General features: G+C 38.7%; 1 protein-coding gene across 4 annotated transcripts in view; it reads right to left on the bottom strand.

The window, feature by feature from the left end:
* Window positions 1-6,776, bottom strand: part of RUBCN (rubicon autophagy regulator) — a 37,894-nt gene extending 31,118 nt beyond the window's left edge. For 3 of the 4 annotated variants that reach the window (XM_069475151.1, XM_069475152.1, XM_069475153.1), the window contains exon 1: window positions 6,705-6,776. In XM_069475151.1, coding sequence (XP_069331252.1) covers window positions 6,705-6,743 — 39 coding nt within the window. In that variant the 5' untranslated portion in view covers window positions 6,744-6,776. The remainder of the gene's footprint in view (window positions 1-6,704) is intronic. The other variant, XM_069475154.1, reaches the window with a different exon arrangement.
* Window positions 6,777-20,853: the final 14,077 nt, after the last annotated feature.

The following is a 20,853-nucleotide window of genomic DNA, read 5'->3' as shown; positions in this document are numbered from 1 at the left end:
ATCAGAAGGGCACAAGACTTTTCATTGTTTACAGTTTTCTACTTTTTGATTTTTTAACCATGTAAAATGTATTGTCTATTTAAAAATTAAATATTTTTAAAGCAAGTTACAAAGTGATATATATATATAGTACAATCTTAATATTTTAAAAAATACATAAATCCATAGAAAAAAATTACCAAAATGTTAAAGGTGGTTGTTATTACTTGGTGTTGAGACTATTGGTGATATTAACTTTCTTCTAAAGTCTTTTTGGTATTTTCTGAATTTTCAACAAATAAAAGCATATTACTTATATATTCCGGAAACACAGAGTTCTTTTTCCTTATTATTGTTCTTTTTAAAATTGGGCTATATGTGTTGCCAAGAACAAGTTTCTTCCCGACAGTGGAGAAGGGAGGAATCCTTTCACTTCTATTTAGTTGAGCAATCTCAGGAACTGAATTTCTCCACACTTCTAAGCAGAAGAAAGGTTATCAAACATGCCTTGCCTTATGGAAGGCCTAAAAAGCAGCCCAGATGCAGGCTGTCAAGAAAAATGAGATCCCTCTAAGAATATGGTCATGCTGTTATAGCTCTCCTAAGGCTTCAAACGATTTTTTAAAAATTCAACTCACATTCCATACACATCCTTTTGAAAGCACAGAGCAGATAAGACCAACATGAATCATTATATCCCTTCCCCACCCCGCCAAGAGCACAACGCCCAGAATAGCTTCCTAATGACACAGCAGCCCAAGATCTTTGAAAGCCTTAATCTTTAAGGAGGAAATGAAAAAGAATGATAAATTCTTGACACAGACTTTTTTTTTTTTTTTCAGACAGAGTCTCACTGTGTTGCCCGGGCTAGCATGCTGTGGCGTCAGCCTAGCTCACAGCAACCTCAAACTCCTGGGCTCAAACGATCCTACTGCCTCAGCCTCCCGAGTAGCTGGGACTATAGGCATGTGCCACCATGCCCGGGTAATTTTTTATATATATATATATATATATATATATATATATTTTTTTTTTTTTTAGTTGCCCAGCTAATTTCTTTCTATTTATTTCAGTAGAGACAGGGTCTCGCTCTTGCTCAGGCTGGTCTCGAACTCCTGAGCTCAAATGATCCGCTCACCTCAGCCTCCGAGAGTGCTAGGATTACAGGCGTGAGCCACCGCGCCCAGCCTTGACACAGACTTTAATTCTTAGATCTTTACAAGGCAGAATAGAGCAACAATGAAATCGGTATGGATCTTCTGTTTTTGATTCTTCCAATTAGAGCCTGCAGTTGCTAAGTGTGTGTGTACATATGACACATTTGCGTGGTTTGCCCTGTTTCCACTTATTCACACTACTGTTTTTTTTGCAAGTGATCATATGCTTTGATATTTTTAATTCTGAAGACCTGGTGCCTTCACAGATATTACCACTTTTAATGACTATAACAAGATATGTTAATAGTGTTTTGCATTTACCAAGCATCTTTCATTTGAGAATCTCATTGACTTCATTCACATTTTTTTTCTGGCAAAGATGGTGTAACTGTCTTGTAATATGGGTAAGTGATTACTCTAGATGACAATGTAATTTTAGTAATAGGGCTAAGAAAAGAACACATTTGCTATCATCACACAAGAACTTGAACCACTAAGTGGCAGTACCACTAATCTGGTAGCTATTTTGGTCAACAGCCTGGGAAACCTACATTGAGTTTTTGTAAAACATGTTGGCATGACTCCCAAGTTTCTGGCTGAGTAGGTCAATGCCACAAATTAGTGTAAAGAATACCAAGAGGAAGGGCAAACTCATGAGAGAAAATAAATTTAGTTTTGGTCATGTTGTGCTTGGGCCTGTAGGACAGATAGCCAGATGATAATGTATAGGAGACAGCTAGTCTTCTGGATCTAGAGTTCAGCAGAGATGTCTGAGCTGAGGGTCATCAGTGTATGGGTGATATTTAATGCAATGCAAGTGGATGAGATTGCTTCAAGAAAATATTGAGTAAGAAGAGATAAGGACAAATGCAGAACCCCACTTAAAAACAATTTCAAGACAGCCAAGTGCAATAGCTCACACCTGTAATCCCAGTACTTTGGGATGCCAAGGCAGGAGGACTGCTTGAGACCAGGAATTTGAGACCAGCCTGGGCAACATAGCAAGTCCCCATCTATACAAAAAAAATTTAAAAATTAGCTGGGTATAGTGGTGCATACCTGTAGTCCTAGCTACTCGGGAGGGCTGAGGCAGGATTACTTGAGCCCAAGAGTTTGAGGTTGCAGGGAGCTATGATCATGCCATTGTACTCTAGCCTGAGTGACAGAGTGAGACCCTGTCAAAAAACAAAACAAAACAAAACAAATTCCAGGAGGAGGAAATTCCAGAGAAAGAAACTGAGAAGTGGTTACAGAGGTAGGCCAATGTTTCTGTGGCATCAGAAAATAATGTTATACAAGTCAAGGAATGATGATGGTCAACAGTGCTGGGCCGGGCACGGTGGCTCATGCCTGTAATCCTAGCACTCTGGGAGGCCGAAGTGGGAGGATCGCTCGAGGTCAGGAGTTCGAGACCAGCCTGAGCAAGAGCGAGACCCCATCTCTACTAAAAAAATAGAAAGAAATGATTTGGACAGCTAAAAGTATATACAGAAAAAATTAGCCGGGCGTGGTGGCACATGCCTATAGTCCCAGCTACTTGGGAGGCTGAGGCAGGAGGATCGCTTGAGCCCAGGAGTTTGAGGTTGCTGTGAGCTGGGCTGACACCACAGCACTCTAGCCTGGGCAACAGAGTGAGACTCTGTCTCAAAAAAACAAAACAAAACAAAACAAAACAGTGCTGAACACAAGATCATGTTCAAATGAGAAATGTTCATTGGATTTGGTAACATGGACATCATTTTACTTAAAATGCTGTGCAAGATCACCAGTGGTAAGGGCAGAAATCAGATTTCGGTGGATCAACTTATTTGTTTTGCAAATTCCAATGTTCTTAATTATTATTTTCCATAGGACTATATGTAATTAGAAACTAAAAAAAAAAAAAAATTTATTAATTACATCTTATGTGCCACAAACAGTGGCAAATTTGTATGTAATTTCATTTAATTTTTCATCAAGATTTATTTTATGAAATAAATACTATTATCCTTATTTTTATATATGAGAAGAGCAAAGTTCAAAAAAATTAATATTACCTAATAGATTGACTGACAACTATGTTTTCTAATACTTTTCATCTAATTCTCACAGCAACCGTAGGAGGTGGGTAGCAGTGTTATCTCATCTCACAAATGAGGAAACAGAAGCACAAAGAGTTATGTAACTTACCCACACAGTTAATGGTAAAGCTGAGGTTAAAATGTGAGCGGTTTAACTTAAAAGTCCATAATTTTAACTACTATGTCACTTTATTTCCCAAGGACTTGAGCAGTGAGTCTGGATTCTGATCTAGGTTCTGTTTGATTTCAAAGATTTCTGTCACAATGTTGCTTCCAAATTCCTAGAATGGTGTTTTTAAAATGATGACCATTAAGAATTCAGCTCTTTAAAGCAGAATTTTTTTTCTATCTTTAAAATTCTTTGAGAGGGTCTCACCTTCAGAACTTACTCTGAATAGAAAAAAATCTAACCTAAGCCATCTTTTCACTGAACTCTGAAAATATCCAACAGGAACACAGGTTTATTTTTTTCCTTTTTTTTCTCTATATCTTTTTTTTTTTTTTGATTTTTTTTTTTATTCATGATAAATTATTAAGTGAACAGTGCAAGTTAAAAACAATAGTTTCATATTTTTTCCCCACCCCCCCTTTCCCGAGTCAGCACCTTCAAGTGTTACCACTCCCCAAACAGTGCGCAATGCACTCATTGTGTAGGCATACCCCCATCCCCTCCCCCACCCCCCACCTCAGTCTGATGTCCAATTGGTGTCGTTCCCAGATTTGTATTTAGGAGATGATCAGGGAAGGAACACAGGTTTAAAGACACTGTTCAGAGGTAATACATACCTATTTCTAGAAGGCAAGGCAACACATTAAATCCTATCAAGTATGAATACTTTAATGTCAATTAGTTGATTAGATTTTTTAAAATGTGACTACTAGCAGAGAACAAATTCTGATAAAAAAGAAATAAAAGATTGGCTCAGGGGCCGGGCGCGGTGGCTCACGCCTGTAATCCTAGCACTCTGGGAGGCCGAGGTGGGCGGATCGTTTGAGCTCAGGAGTTCGAGACCAGCCTGAGCAAGAGCGAGACCCCACCTCTACTAAAAATAGAAAGAAATTATATGGACAGCTAAAAATATATATAGAAAAAATTAGCCGGGCATGGTGGCGCATGCCTGTAGTCCCAGCTACTCGGGAGGCTGAGACAGGAGGATCGCTTGAGCTCAGGAGTTTGAGGTTGCTGTGAGCTAGGCTGATGCCACGGCACTCACTCTAGCCTGGGCAACAGAGTGAGACTCTGTCTCAAAAAAAAAAAAAAAAAAAAAAAAAAAAGATTGGCTCAGGGAACAAGAGTTGCAGAAAATAACACTAGGCCCTGATATGGGAGGACATGAATGTTTTAGAACAGGGATCCCCAACCTATGCTGAATTGTATAATTATTTCATTACATATTACAATGTAATAATAATAGAAATAAAGTGCACAATAATGTAATGCACTTGAATCATCCCGAAACCATGCTCCCCTCCCTGATTCATGGAAAAACTATCTTCCTTGAAAACACCCTGGTGCCAAAAAGGTTGGGGACGACACTGTTTTAGAACATGCAATTATGCATGTATTTGTGAGGTTTGATATTTAAAAAGTAGGAGGATACCAAACCCCAATGACTCACTTGACAATTTTATCCAGAAACCAAATCTTATTTAAAATACTACAAATACAATAACTGTCCAAGATAAAGCAAAAACCATTAAGTATTATCGCATTCCACTTATTTTCAAACTTCCAAACTTATTAGAGTATTTGAGGATATAAAGGAAAAGAAACTCAACATCAATGAAGTTTATGGTAAAAACAATTTAAGCTACAATCAAAACTACCATTCATAAGTATCAACCAGTTGCCTACAAAGTAATGCTCAAAGAATATTCTAAAAATACATTATTTTGTAAATATTTCTCATGTGTCCTAGGAGGCTAAGAGGAAAATCCCAATGACTCGTCGTTGTCCTTCTCCTCATAATCATCATAGCACATACTTGACTTGCTCTTACTATGCTCTAAGTGCTTTACGTATATTAACTCATTTAATCCTCATAACAACCCTAGAGGTACATAGATACTACCTTATTTTACTGGTGAGGAAACTAAAGCACAAAGAGGTTAAGTATCTTGTCCAAGGTTACACAGTTAGTTTATGAAGGAGCTGAAATTTGAACCCAGACAGCCTGGCTCTACTTTGAACCAAACTACCCATTAACTATTCATGTTAATCCTCCTCTCTTCTTTTTACCTCTTGTTTTCACTAGTCACTACTATACCTGCTAGAGTTTTCACATGTATTTTGACGATGAATTCTCACTATTCCTGCCAGGAAAGTACATAATTCTTTCTTCCTATTACTAATTTGAAGTAAAGATAGTAATAACAAAAGTCTAAGTTTAGGGAATAAGGTAAAACTCTAATCCACAAAGAATCAGAGGAAGAATTGCTGATTTTGTATTAGAAAAGGAATTTTAGTCCTAATTACACCAATCTCATCAAGCCTAAGCAATTAATTATCATTGGAACACACTAGTTTCTAGGCAAAAGGATTTCCCAAAGGAAAGTACATTTAATGTAACTGAGCATATGGAGTTTTACCTTCTCATTGTGCAGAAACATTTCCTGGATGAAAGCCAGAGACTAACTGAACACATTTTTGCCTTAGCTGTTTTTCTTCCTTTATTCTACCTATCTCTGAAAAAACAGCATGGTTTTAAACCAAAACTAAGATTCAGAAGAAAAAGCTTCCTGACCATGGTTGGCTAAAAATGGTCCTCCAAAATGTCCACATCCTACCTCCCAGAACCTGTGAATGTTACCTTTTATGGCAAAAGGGATTTTGCAGATGTGATTAAATTAAGGATCTTGAGTTGGGAGGATTATCCTGGATGATCCAGGCAGGCCCAATGTAATTAATTACAGGAGTCCTTTAGGAGGGAGGCAGGAGAGATCATGGGGAGGGAAGATGATGAGAAAGCAGAGAGAGATTTGAAGATGCTATGCTGCTGGCTCTGAAGATGGAGGAGTGGCCAAGAGCCAAAGCATGTAGGAATGCAGTTCTAGAAGCTGGTAAAAGCAAGGAAACAGATTTCCCCTAGAGCCTCCAGAGAGAGTATATAGCCCTGCAGACACCTTGGTCTCAACCTAATGAAACTCATTTCAGACTTCTGACCTCAAGAACTGTAAGATAATAAACTTGTGTTGTTGTAACCATTAAGTTTATAGTCATTTGTTAAAGGAACAACAGGAAACTAATAAACTGACCTAACCTCTTGTTGCTGGTTTGCTGTCCTACCCAGCAATGTATTCATTCCACTAACATCTATGGTATAATACATTAGGCACTAAGTGAAATATTCTAGATACAAAAAAAGTATGTATTTTTTTGGCACAGTCTTGCCCTCAAGAGCTCACAGACCAGTGGCCTTCATCTTCTCCCTGCCAACGAACTTTATGCAACTATTTCTTTCCAACAAGTGATTCAGCCAATCTGGCAAAAAAGAAGAGGTCTGCATACCTGGTCATGGATGAGCCCATGATAGAGGATGCTCTGCATGTCCCTGCAAAGCCGCTCCAGGCCACCATACTTGGACCAGACGTTAGGGCTGTTGGTTGACACCAAACCCTCCACAGTAGTCTTCAAATTACCCAGCAACTGCCAGTGCTCCCTCCTGCAAGGGCATCAATTATAACAACAGTTAGTATAACTTTGTTGTACCTGATCCTAATCATGTCAAAGAAAGTCTAAACCAAGTAGTCTCTTGCCACACATCCTAACATTCTCTCTCCTATTTAATTTTTCACTTGGGCATAAGACTCAACTCTAAATGGATTAAAGTTGTAAAGAGAACTAAGATAGAAAACAAAAAACCTCACATTTAAATGGGACATTATGCCATTATGCTTTGTAAAGTGATTTCATCTACTACCTTGTTTAATCCTCACATAAGTAAACTATGACCCTATGTTTATAGGAGTATGACCTGTTAAGATAATTCTGTGACAGTACATGTGCAATATATAAAAAAGATGAGGGCATCTGCTCAGAACCAAAAATCTTTTGCCAAACAAAAATAGCCAAAAAGCTACTTTTTATTTACTATATCTCCAAGCACTAACTACAACATAGCGAAGAACAGAAAATGCTTTCTACACATACCCATGTACAAATATTATGGATAAAAATATAAATTGCCCATGATTTTCCCCCCATGATTTTTAAGCTAAAATTGAGACAAAAATGTTTTAAGTTTGCACTGAGCCACTTTGGGACATGCTCCCAAACCAGTTAGCTACTGGCTCATTCTCCTAAACCATTTGAAGTACTTGAATGGAAAAGTTTGAAAACTGCTGCCCTAGATGATCTTCAAGGTTCCTCTTAAATTCCCAGCACTTTCTCAACACACCTTCCAACTCAATAAAAACTCAACACCAACTGCAATTGAGTGAAAAGAGCTTGATGTATTGAATCAAACTGGATAAAGAAAAGAGGAGATAGAGTGTCAAACTATTCCTCTTGGGCCCCCAGCTGTTACCTTATACACTTTACCTTGCCCTATCATTTGTTACTAGACTACAACTCTTTCCTCTTTTCAAGGGCAGTCATGGGAATGGCAATGATTTCTTCAGGGAACTTCCACCATAACCTTTTTATATCATTTAAAGACCTCTGGGGTGGGAGGGTCCTGATTTAGGATCCTTTCTAATTCTATCAGTACTCAAAATTAACTTCTTTTGTACATTTTCTGAGCTATTTTAGGAAAGTGGATGAGTCAAGTAAAGGCAGACAAACAATACCCACAAATAAACAAAATGAATGAAGTGAGATACGGTATAGGAGTGTCATTTAAAAAGAGAAGGCCAGGCCGGGCGCGGTGGCTCACGCCTGTAATCCTAGCACTCTGGGAGGCCGAGGCGGGTGGATCGCTCGAGGTCAGGAGTTCGAGACCAGCCTGAGCAAGAGTGAGACCCCGTCTCTACTAAAAATAGAAAGAAATTATATGGACAACTAAAATATATATATACAAAAAATTAGCCGGGCATGGTGGCGCATGCCTGTAGTCCCAGCTACTCGGGAGGCTGAGGCAGTAGGATCGCTTAAGCCCAGGAGTTTGAGGTTGCTGTGAGCTAGACTGACGCCACGGCACTCACTCTAGCCCAGGCAACAGAGTGAGACTCTGTCTCAAAAAAAAAAAAATAAATAAATAAATAAAAAAAAATAAAAAAAAATAAAAAATAAAAAGAGAAGGCCAGGCCAGGTGAGCTGGCTCATGCCTGTAATCCCAGCACTTTGGGAAGCCAAGGCAGGGGAGGATCACTTGAGGCTACGAGTTAGAGACCAGCCTGAACAACATTGTGAGACTCTATCCCTACAAAAAAAAAAAAGAAAAGAAAAATCAGCCGGGCGTGGTGGCATACGACTGTAGTCCCAGCTACTCAGGAGGCTGAGGCAGGAGGATCACTAAAGCCTAGGAGTTTGAGGTTGCAGTGAGCTACCATGATGCCACTGCACACTCTAGCCTGGGTGACAGAGCAAGACCTTGTCTAAAAAAAAAAAAAAGGTGGGGGGTAGGCAGCAGGCGGAGGCCAGATAGATCTGACTCCAGTATGTTGTACTGAAGACCTTGTGATCAAGAATTTATTTGAATTAGGAGACTCTAAGTAACCTTATGCCATTAAACATTTGAGTCACCAGACTTCCCTTATTCTGTTTCTATAGCAGTCCTGGGAAATATCTCAAGAACTAAAATGTACACAAGACTAAGGTGGTCATTAAAATGCCATTTATTGTTATATGTGAGAAATTGCCACCACAGAGGCCAACTAACTGCCACCTTTTGCTTAGTGACTCTACATCTCCTATGCTTCCTCCTTAGAGCTAACTAATTTCTGGTTTGTTCTTACCAACACAGTTTTCACATTCCAACAGGTAAGAATCTAGTCTTGCAGGCCTCAGAGCCAGCTGACTCATCAGATATAGAGGTGATTCTGCATATCTCTGTTCTGATTCATTCTGTATTGATCTTACAAGGTTAACTGTCAAAGAACATCATGATAAATCCTGAAAGCAAACATTAAGTACCCTACCATCCTAGGGCTTTGATTCCAAAATTATACAAACAGCACTGAAATCCCAGAAACTCTGAGCATTCTGATCTAATAATAACGTCCTCTGGGCAAAACGAAAGAACTTCCCTTCCTCACAATAAAGTGTCCTGAGATGCCAAAGCTACAAAAGAATGTGGCTCTTATTCTAAGACACACTTAAACAATCTATATTTGGTATGTGCTCATGCAGCAGAAAAGTAAACTTAAAATATTTTTTAATTTACATAGCTAGTCTGTTTAGTGTCTTCATCTTTTAAAAAAATTTATCATTGACACATAATAATTGTACATATTATGGGGTACACCGTGATGTTTTGGTACATGCATATATTGTGTAATGACCAAACCAGGGTAATTGGCATATCCATCACCTTAAACATTTATCATTTCTTTGTGATGAGGACATTCAAAAACCTCTCTTCTAGCTATTTTGAAATATACAATACATTGTTGTTAACTCCAGCCATCCTACTATGCAACAGAACTGTGGTCCCCACACCCAGCCCGAGGACTGGTACTGGTCCACGGCCTGTTAGGAACCAGGCTGCGCAGCAGGAGGTGAGCTACAGACGAGTGAGGAAGCTTCACATGTCAGTGTCCATCTCCTCACAGAGCACACACACCTTCTCTTATATACAGAAGTGAGATAGCTTTCCAAAGGTAGATGACTGGCCAGAGTTTTTGAGTTATGAGAACCACTCCAGAGATTTCTTTTAGAAAAACAGTCACCACTGGCAGCACATTTCAATGACACAGAATGCGTCACAAAACTTGCTTACTTGTGTGACATATTCAACCTGCTCAACAAACTCAACTTGTCACTTCAGGGGAGAACAACTATGTTCAAGTTGGCAGATAAAGTGGCTGCATTCAAAGCCAAACTGGAATTATGGGGGCAACGAGTGAACATTGGGATTTTTGACACGTTTCAAACATTAGCAGAGATCTTGAAAGAAACTGAGCCAGGGCCTTCTTTCTCTCAGCTGGTGCATGATCACCTATTTCAGCTTTCAAAAGAGTTTGAGCATTAATTCCCAACTGCAAAAGACTCGAAGGGGGAAGGAATGGATCCACAACCCATTTGTGAATAAGCCAGGTGAATTAACTCCATCCATGCTAGTAGAGGATCAACTGCTTGAGATCACAAATGACGGCGGCCTTAAAAGTATGTTTAAGACAACTTCAAATCTTCATACATTCTGGCTTAAAGTCAAGTCAGAAAATCCTGATTGTCACAAAAGCACTGAAAAGCCTGTTTCCATTTCCAACATCCTATCTTTGTAAAGCAGGGTTTTCTGCAGTGACAGCAACCAAAACGAGATTACAGAGTAGACTAGACATAAGAAACACACTTCAGTGTGACTGTCTCTGATCACCCCCAGATGGGACCAACTAGTTGCAGGAAAACAAGCTCAGGGCTCCCACTGATTCTGCATTATGGTGAGTTGTATAATTATTTCATTATACATTACAATGTAATAATAATAATAGAAATAAAATGCACAATAAATGTAATTAATGCACTTGACTCATCCCGAAACCATCCCTCACCCCCACCACCCCCCTGGTCCATGGAAAAATTGTCTTCCATGAAACTGGTCCCTGGTGTCAAAAAGGTTGGGGACTGCTACAATTGAATACCAGAATTTATGCCTCCTAATTGTAACTCTGTACCTGTTACTAACCAACCTCTTTCCATTCCCCCTCTCCTCCCTACCCTCCCCATCCTCTGCTAATCACTAATCTATTCTATGTATTTTTATGTTGCCCAGGCTGGTCTTAAACACCTGGTTTCAAGTGATCCTGCCATCTCAGCCTCCCAAAGTGCTGAGATTACAGGTGTGAACCACCGTGCCTGGCTGGTATTTTTCATTTTTTGAGGAATCTTTAAACTGATTTCCATAATGGCTACACTAATTTACATTACCACCAGCAGTGTGTAAGGCTTCCCTTTTTTCACATCCTCACCAACACTTGCTACCTTCTGAATTTTTTTTTTTCTTCTATTGCTGTCGGATTCAGTTTGCTAGTATTTTTTTGAAGATTTTTGCATCTATGTTCATCAGGTATACTGGCCTGCAGTTTTCTTTTTTGTGTGTGTCCTTGTATGGTTTTGGTATCAGGGTAATGCTGGCCTCATAGAATGAGTTTGGAAGAATTCCCTTCGCTTCAATTTTTTTGGAATAATTTGAGAACTAGTATTATTTCTTCTTTAAATGTTTGGTAGAATTGGCTTTTCTTAAATGGAAGACTTTATTACTGATTCAATCTCATTACTCATTATTGGTCTGTTCAAGTTTTCTATTTCTTCATGATTCAGTCTTGTAAAATTTTATGTGTCCAGAAATTTCTTTCCTTCTTCTAGGTTCTCCAATTTGTTGGCACATAGTTGTTCATAATCTCTAATGATTCTTTGTATTTCTTTTTTTTTTCTTTTACCAAACACAGTAGTAGTAGTAAAAGTCCTTTGTATTTCTGTGGTATCAGTTGTAATGTCTCCTTTGCTCTCTCTGATTTTATTTATTTGTTTTTCTCTTTTGTTCTTAGTCTAGCCAAAGGTTTGTCAATTTTGTTTATCATTTAAAAAAACCCAACTCTTTGTTTTGTTAATATTTTGTATTGTTTTTTTCAGTCTCTATTTCATTTATTTCTGCTCTGATCCTTATTATTTCTCTTCTTCTATTAATTCTGGTTTGGTTTATCCTTGTTTTCTGCTTCCTTGAGGTAAAACGTTAAGTTGTTTATTTGAGATCTTTCGACTTATTTGAGGTAGACATTAACTGCTATAAACTTCAATCTTAGTACTGCTTTTGCTGTACCCTATTGGTTTGGGTATGTTGTGTTTCCATTATCATTTGTCAAGAAATTTTCTAATTTCCTTTTCAATTCCTTCATTGACTCACTTGTTCAGAAGCACATTACTTAATTTCCATGTATCTGTAGAGTTTCCTCAGTTCTTCTTGTCATTGATTTCAAGTTTCATTGTAATGTGGTTGGAAAAGATACTTGATATGATTTCAATTTTTAAAAATTTGTTGACATTTGTTTTGTGGCCTACCACATGATCCATCCTGGATAATGTTCTATGTGCTGTTGAGAATGTGTATTCTGCAGCTGTTGGGCAGAATGTTCTGTAGATATCTGTTAGATCCATTTGGTCTAGGGTGTAGTTTAACTCTGCTGTTTCTTTGTTGATTTTCTGTCTGATCTGTCCATTGCAGAAAGTGGGATATTAAAGTCCCCTATTGTTATTATATTGGAGTCCATCTCTCTCCCTCTAGGTCTGTTAATATTAGCTTTATATATTTAGGTGCTCTGATGTGAAATGCATACATATTTGCAATTGTTATATCCTCTTGCTGACTTGATGCCTTTATCATTATATAATGACCTTCCTTGTCTACTTTTATAGCTTTTGATTTGAAGTCTATTTTATCTCATATAAGTATAGCTATTTCTCTTCTCCTTTGGTTTCCATTTGCAGAGTATCTTTTTCCATCTCTTCACTTTTAGTCTATGCATGCCCTTAACAGATAAAGTGAGTTTCTTACAATCAGTATATAGTTGGGCAGTCTTTTCTTTATTCAGTCACTCTAAGTCTTTTAATTGGAGAATTTAATCCATTTATGTTTAAAGTAATTATCAATAAATAAGGTCTTACTACTGCCACTTTGTTACTTATTTTCTAGCTTTTTTGTAGCTCCTTTCCTCTTTTTTCCTTCTCTTACTGTCTTCCTTTGTGGTGTAGTGATCTTCTATACTTGTGTGTTTTGATTCCTTGCTTTCCATTTTTGGCGTATCTATTGTAGATTTTTGCTTTGTGGTCACCATGAGGCTTACAAAAAACATCCTGTAGTTATATAGTTATTTTAAACCGATGGCAACTTAATTTTCATCATAAAGATAGGAAAAGCAACACACAAACAAAAACTCCATTCTTTAACTCTATTCCCTCCCACATTTGAAATTTTTAATGTCCCATATTATATCTTTTTATATTGCCCATCTCTTGTAGTGTCTTCACATTTTTATGAGCCTTTGCCCTAATGACACAATTATCATTATCAAAGAGTTGAAATACTTAATTCAACTGAAGCCCATACACAGTGGTTGATTAATCCATTCGTGCCTGAATCTTAGATGCAAGTAAACAGATCACCAAGGAGAAATCAAACATCCTTTCTTTTTTTTTTTTTTTACCACATTTTCAGCAGGTAAGGTCAGTATTTCCTAGGTTAAACCTGTTTGATAATAATTATTTGGATGGTATCACCCTGTATTCACACGTAACCTTTATCTGGGCACAACCAAGGCCTTTGAAGCATATTAGGTTCAAAGCAGCTCTTGGTAGAGACATTTCTGCAAGAACACAGAATGTTCTCCTTTAATCACCATAAATTAAAAGCACGTGTTTCTAAGTATCTCGCTCTATGCCAAGGAGGAATCAAGCCTGAGTAGCAAAGGAAAGCATAACCCATCTCCACCAGAATCATTTTCATCAACTCACAGTAAAGCAAATCTCAGAATAAAGACCCACCTATTTTCTTCTGGGAGGATTTTGATCACATTCCTCTTTTAAGGAAGAATAGAAATTGCTTTGGTGACTCAAAGAAGTATATCTAGAAAAAATTTTCCTAAATGCCAACTCAGTCTTAAAATTGCCAAATTACAATAGGAAGTAACACTCAAGATTAAAATTAAAAAGTTATGAACAAATGTTTTTTTAAAAAGTACTACATCATATAACGAAAATATAACTAATCACTAAAAATAAGTGGAATACATGATAAATAAGTACTTTACAATTGTAAAATGAGATTCAATATAAGAAATATATATTGACATCTCTTCAAACCCCAAACATTCTTTTCAGTGGTAAAAGGAAACAGCTTTAGCTTATTGGCATATCCCTTCCACAGTGTGCTGTTTATCTGGAACAGGTCAGGGTATCATTACCAGAGATCATAGTTGAAGGTCAGGTTGTCCCAACTCAGGCAATGATTTAATCCCTGGTATTCAAGGAGAGAGGCAGGATATCCATATAATAGAATATCATTAAAGACTAAAAAAATTTTGATCAAAAAGAGTTTCCAGGCTGGGCGAGGTGGTTCACGCTTATGATCTCAGCATTTTGGGAGGCAGAGGCAGGAGGACTGCTTCAGGCCAGGAGTTCGAGACCAGCCTGGGCAACATAGTGAGAACCCCTTCCTATGAAAAATAAAAAAAATTTAGCCGGGCATGGTGGTGCACACTTGTAGTCCCAGCTACTTAGGAGGCTGAGGCAGGAAGATCACTCGAGCCCAGGAGCTGGAGGCTGTAGTGAGCTATGATTGAGCCACTGCACTCTAGCCTGGGCATCAAAGTGAGACCCTGTCTCTTAAAAAAAAAAAAAAAGAAAGTCTATTTCTGGCCTCCAAGGACCTCCTTAATCTAATCATTACTTCCTGCTTAACCTAAACTCTCATCTTTAGTAAAAACTGCTCTAAGTAAAATGATTTATTCACAGAAGTCCTAAAAAACAATAATAAAAAACCTTTAAAAAGAGTTTCCGAGGCCGGACACGGTGGCTCATGCCTGTAATCCTAGCACTCTGGGAGGCCGAGGTGGGAGGATCGCTCGAGGTCAGGAGTTCGAGACCAGCCTGAGCAAAAGCGAGACCCCAGTCTCTACTAAAAAAAAAAAATAGAAAGAAATGATTTGGACAGCTAAAAAATATATATATAGAAAAAATTAACTGGGCATGGTGGCGCATGCCTGTAGTCCCAGCTACTTGGGAGGCTGAGGCAGAAGGATTGCTTAAGCCGAGGAGTTTGAGGTTGCTGTGTGCTAGGATGATGCCACAGCACTCTAGCCTGGGCAACAGAGCGAGACTCTGTCTCAAAAAAAAAAAAAAAAAAAAGAGTTTCCACAGCTAATGAAAGCATGTTAAAGTATAAAAAGCAGAATGTAAAATTATATGTGTAGCCTCAACATAAAAATACTAATGGAAATAATGATATGTTAATAGTGATTAACTTTATTGATATGAGGGAAATACAGAGAAAAAGGGGACTGTTTAGGCCTTCCCTGAGACTAGCAGTCAATAAAGGATCAATAATCTGAAGAAAGTTAGCAAATGAGACACTGGAAAGCCCCACAAAGGGTTTTTTAAATAACCCAAGTACCAAGGGCTTCTCATGCTGAAAGACTGCAGTCAGGCAAGCCCCTGGGACTTTTAACGCCGGAAAGTACTTCCTGGAAAGAAGTATTGGGTTCCTCCTTAAGGTAGAGAAAAACATAATTACATTAAATAATTATTGGTAACACTGAGGTAGCAAGAGACTACCACATTTAATTTGTGTTTAATTTTTCTTCTTATCTGCCTATATATTTTCTGTTTTAATTATATAGTATTTAACTTGTAGACTATATAGTTAAATATGCTGCTTTTAAAATAAACAATATGCTTATAGAAAAAAACATAATTGACTCTTTTATCTCTCAGCTCTGGGCTGCCCAGGAGAACCTAACCATTGGCCAGTCCCATCCATTTAATGGCTGACAGCAGAATCTTTATGTCTAGGAGGCAATAAACAGTACCTTTAGGCATGCTTTGGAACTTCATTACCTATTCAACAAATGCTCACCAATCATACTAAATTTGAATGACATCAAACTTATAGAATTTCAATGATGAGTAGATTTAACAAAATAATGGAAAGTCCCTTGTCAGAAATGTATCCGCCAAGAGACTCCTTAGTATGGAGTTCAAAAATTCTCCATTATGTGGTCCCAATCTAAATACCAGCTTTGCTACTCAGTACTTTTCAAGTTGAATACAGTCACTCTCTCTGCCACACTCTGTTACAAGCATGCCAACCTCACTCCGACTTTATTCATGCAGATCTTTGTACTTGGAATGCCTCTCTTCTCTTCTCATCCCATTCAAGGATTCAGATTCAGCTCTAGTTCAACATCCTCTCAAAAGGTTCTAAATAATCTCACCCACTAATTCTTTTGTTAGAACTGCTATAGCATATGTTGTGAATATAACAATCCTCCTAATAACACTTAAAACTGTTATTTAAGCACTGTGGGAGGCCAAGGCAGGAGGATCGCTTGAGGTCAGGAGTTCGAGACCAGACTGAGCAAGAGTGAGACCCTGTCTCTACTAAAAATAGAAAGAAATTATATGGAAAACTAAAAATATATACAGAAAAAATTAGCCAGGCATGGTGGCACATGCCTGTAGTCCCAGCGACTTGGGAGGCTGAGGCAGGAAGATTGCTTAAGCCCAGGAGTTTGAGGTTGCTGTGAACTAGGCTGACACCACGGCACTCTAGCCTGGGCAACAGAGTGAGACTCTGTCTCAAAGAAAGAAAGAAAGAAAGAAAAGAACGAAAAGAAGGAAGGAAGAGAAAGAGAGAGGAAGGAAAGAAGGAAGAGAGAAAGGAAGGAAAGAAGGAAGCAAGAAAATATTTTATTTTCAATGGCAAAACCACTTAACATCTCTGAGTAAAATATAGTAACTTTGTTTCTCAAAAATTAAGATAATAGCAGCGTGGAGGTTGTCTGGAATTGGGGGACAAATTCAGATTGAAAGGTTAGGAGGTTACTGAGATAGTCCCCAATGAGAGATAACAAAGTGAATATATTGTTTATATCTGCCCAGAATTCATGTCCTTTTATTTTGGTAACAGAATCTTTGATTTTCCACAGGAGAATCACCCCTCTCTACCACTTACTCTGGGCCATGAGGTTCCAAGAAGGTCTCATTCTGCCTAGAACAAGGGTTGGGCATGTAATTTAGGCCTAACTGAGCAGCATATTCCATGCTCTGATCACAAGAACAGGAATATAAGTCAGTCCAAAAAGAGTCAGCCTCAGAATTTTTGCTTTTGCTGGAATTATTGGGACTGCATCCTTTTTTTGTTGTTTTCGGGATTGCTGAACTTGGAGTTGCTAAGGGTATCCTGTAGAAACGTCTGCCTGAGAGTCAAACCAACACATCAGGAGGCAGAACTCAGAGATAGGGACAAATTCTTGACTTTGAGTTATTCAAATGAGTTTTGGCTGTTTCTAATGCAATAATACACATTGGATTTTTTTTAGTAATATAAACCATTATAGAGGAAATGGAGAGAAAAAGAAGGCTTCAAGAGAAAAATTAGGAATAGAATTTTAGAACCTGCTAACTGTTTGGATATGGGAAACAGAGAAGAGGGAAGTATCAAATTTCACTCTGAGGCTCTGGCTTGGTTGATTGAGTGGAAAATGCTATCAACTGAGACAGAAAACAGAGGAGGTTTTAGTCAGCGGAATAAGCTTAGTTTGGAGATGCTAAAAAGTATCTTGCTACTAGAATTCTGACTCTGTCTGGATCACTGGACCAGGAAAACTGAGCAATGCATGTATCTGAGATCCAAGCTCAGAAGTAGACTGCATATCCAAGGCAGTCTATAACGACAGAGCAATGGTAGAAGGACCATCCCTTTAAATGTTTAGTAGTTTCACCAGATAATCTCCAAACAACTGGCCTTTAGGAAGCCCTAGGGAAAGTTAGGTATCATCCCTAAGTACTACAGCATTTTGCTAGAGTGATAGCTAGATGGAAGACAATAGGGAAAGCTATGACATAACTATACTACTAAGGTGAAGTTAAAAGCTAAGCCAACATTCCAGATAGTGTGCTCAACTCAGAGAGAGAAGCCATGGAAAGAGGAAGAACAAGTTATACCATTGCAAATAGTAACTTGTGGAGCACACACTCACCTTATTTCGAAAAACTGGGACGGGAATGGGAAGTAGACATTTTTTTTGCACTTCCTACATACCAGGCACTAAGGAAGGAGCTTTATATGCATATTGTTTGATCAAATCTTCACAGGCAGGAAGGCAATTATTCTTCCCACTCAGACAGGTTAAGTAACTTGATCGAGCCAACTTAAGCAGAGGAGCTAGGATTCAAATACAGGTCTATCTGGCTTTAAAGCCTATGCACACTTCACTGTTATCAACTGCTTTCATAAAACATATTACTGAAAAGTTTTATCCTTCATTTTAAAAATGAAGCTATCTCATCAAGAAGAATGTTTCTGAACTGGATAGTTTATTGGCCATAGAAAGGTTATGTTTGCAGTGACCTAGCCACACATCTTAATTAACAGGCCCAAGGAACGTATTGACCAGTTGTCTATCTGGAGCTAAGGAGCCCATCAGTACCATGAAGCCTCATTAAACAACATATTCTGAGTTAACCAGCCACCAACAGAGCTGACCTATAACAATAATATGAGTGACTTTGTGGGGATAAACCCAATGCTGAAATTAAGTTTTGATTAAAGTTATTTGGTTCAGAGGCAAGCATAAAAAGTATACACAGGCAAAGATACCTGCAAACAAGCTGTCCTACTACTAGACTGAGTGACAGGCACAGAATGCTATAAAATTTATTCACTGTTTTGCACATTTCTTTGTCACTATTAGCATAGGTATTAAAAGTGTAGAGTCTGGCCGGGCACAGTGGCTCATGCCTGTAATCCTAGCACCTTGAGAAGCCAAGGCAGGATGATCACTTGAGGCCAGGAGTTTGAGACTAGCCTGGGCAATAGTGAGACCCCGTCTTTACAAACAAAAGTGTAGACTCTGGCCGGGAATGGTGGCTCATGCCTGTAATCCTAGCACTCTGGGAGGCTGAGGCGGGCGGATCGCTGGAACTCAGAACTTCGAGACCAGCCTGAGCAAGAGCGAGACCCCGTCTCTACTAAAAATAGAAAGAAATTATATGGACAACTAAAAATATATATAGAAAAATTAGCCGGGCATGGTGGCGCATGCCTACAGTCCCAGCTACTAGGGAGGCTCGGGCAGGAGGATTGCTTGAGCCCAGGAGTTTGAGGTTGCTGTGAGCTAGGCTGACGCCACGGCACTCTAGCCCAGGCAAGAGAGAGAGACTCTGTCTCAAAAAAATAAAAATAAAAAAAATAATAAAAGTTTACACTCTGGAGCCAGACTGCCTGGGTTTGAATCCCATTTCCTCTAGGGATTTGCTGTATGACCTTGGCAAGTCACTTATCCTATCCATGACTTAGTTTCCACATCTGTGAAATGGTGATAATAATAGTACCTACCATACAGTAGTCAGGAGGATTAAATAAGTTAATACAGTATATCTTAATATCTTAAAACAGTGCTTGACATGTGGTAAATAAATGTTTGTTAAATACATTAAATAAATAAATAACTCAATTCCAGCCAGATGGGGGAGAAATTTGAACCTGAATTTCTAACTCAACCTCCACCACAAGAACTGTAGAGGAAAATCAAAATAATCCTAAAACTTAATTAGAATTTACATGGGATGTTTTACATGAAGCATTTCACAGACATCTGGAAGAAGAATAAATAGCCAAATATACACAAGCAGAAACTGAAACATGGAAAAGGGAAGTAAGATGTTCAGTTTCATTTAGTACACATCATTCATAGATCTCCAGCAGGAACCCCAAAGTCCTGTCAGTCCAGGTTTTGTACAGCAGGTCACAGGCTACCTGTGCACATAAAAGTGGAGTCACCCTTAAAAATAGCAAGTCTTCACCCAGGCACAACATCTACTTAATTTTCCTGTTGATATCTTCTCAGAAGTAAATCTTCTGTCTCTAGTCTTTGGACCCCAGCTGCTCCTGAGACCATCACTGTATCTGAAACTGTTTCTAAATGTTAAGTGACTCCCTTTAAGCCACATTTCTGTTCTGGCCTGTCACCATTCCTGCCTGTTAAGAGGTGAAGCACAGGCTGGGCGTGGTGGCTCACGCCTGTAATCCTAGCACTCTGGGAGGCCGAGGCAGGCGGATTGTTTGAGACCAGCCTGAGTGAACAGCGAGACCCCGTCTCTACTAAAAATAGAAATTATATGGACAGCTAAAAAAAAAAAAAAAAAAAAAATACATATATATATATATATATATATATATATATAAATCAGCCGGGCATGGTGGCACATGCCTGTAGTCCCAGCTACTCGGGGGGGCTGAGGCAAGAGGATTGCTTGAGCCCAGGAGTTTGAGGTTGCTGTGAGCTAGGCTGACACCATGGCACTCTAGCCCTGGCAACAGAGTGAGACTCTGTCTCAAAAAAAAAAAAAAAAAAAAAAAAAAGGTGAAGCACAGAGTTCCTAATGAAGCAAACCCTAAATATGGGAAGCACCTCTACAGAGTCCAATTCATCCTTCAAAGTAGTTTTTGAAATCTTAAATTTCCTAATTTCTAGAAGATACGAACTTTCTGACAATAGTTCCATGTAAATAAATGTGAACTTGCTTAGTTTGCACTGTGAGGAAGAAGTGAAAGGTTTGAAGATGAAAAGGAAATGACAGAGAGGTCCTGCCACTCTCTGACAGGGATCCAGTATTGACAAAGGGCACGCACACGATTTCTGGTCTCGTGAGCAAGCCCCCACCCCCACTTCATTGCCATTACAATCGCTCACTTTCATCCACAGGCCCTCCTTCTCGCCTTGTTCCCCACATTCATCCCTGTTTAAGCTTCTTCCTAAGTCATTCACTTAACCTTTGCTCCGAG

Source organism: Eulemur rufifrons, chromosome 7 (assembly GCF_041146395.1).
Source record: "Eulemur rufifrons isolate Redbay chromosome 7, OSU_ERuf_1, whole genome shotgun sequence".
In the NCBI taxonomy this organism is placed as follows: Eukaryota; Metazoa; Chordata; class Mammalia; order Primates; family Lemuridae; genus Eulemur; species Eulemur rufifrons.
The sequence above is the reverse complement of the archived record's forward strand: the minus strand, read 5'-3'. Positions and strand labels throughout refer to the sequence as shown.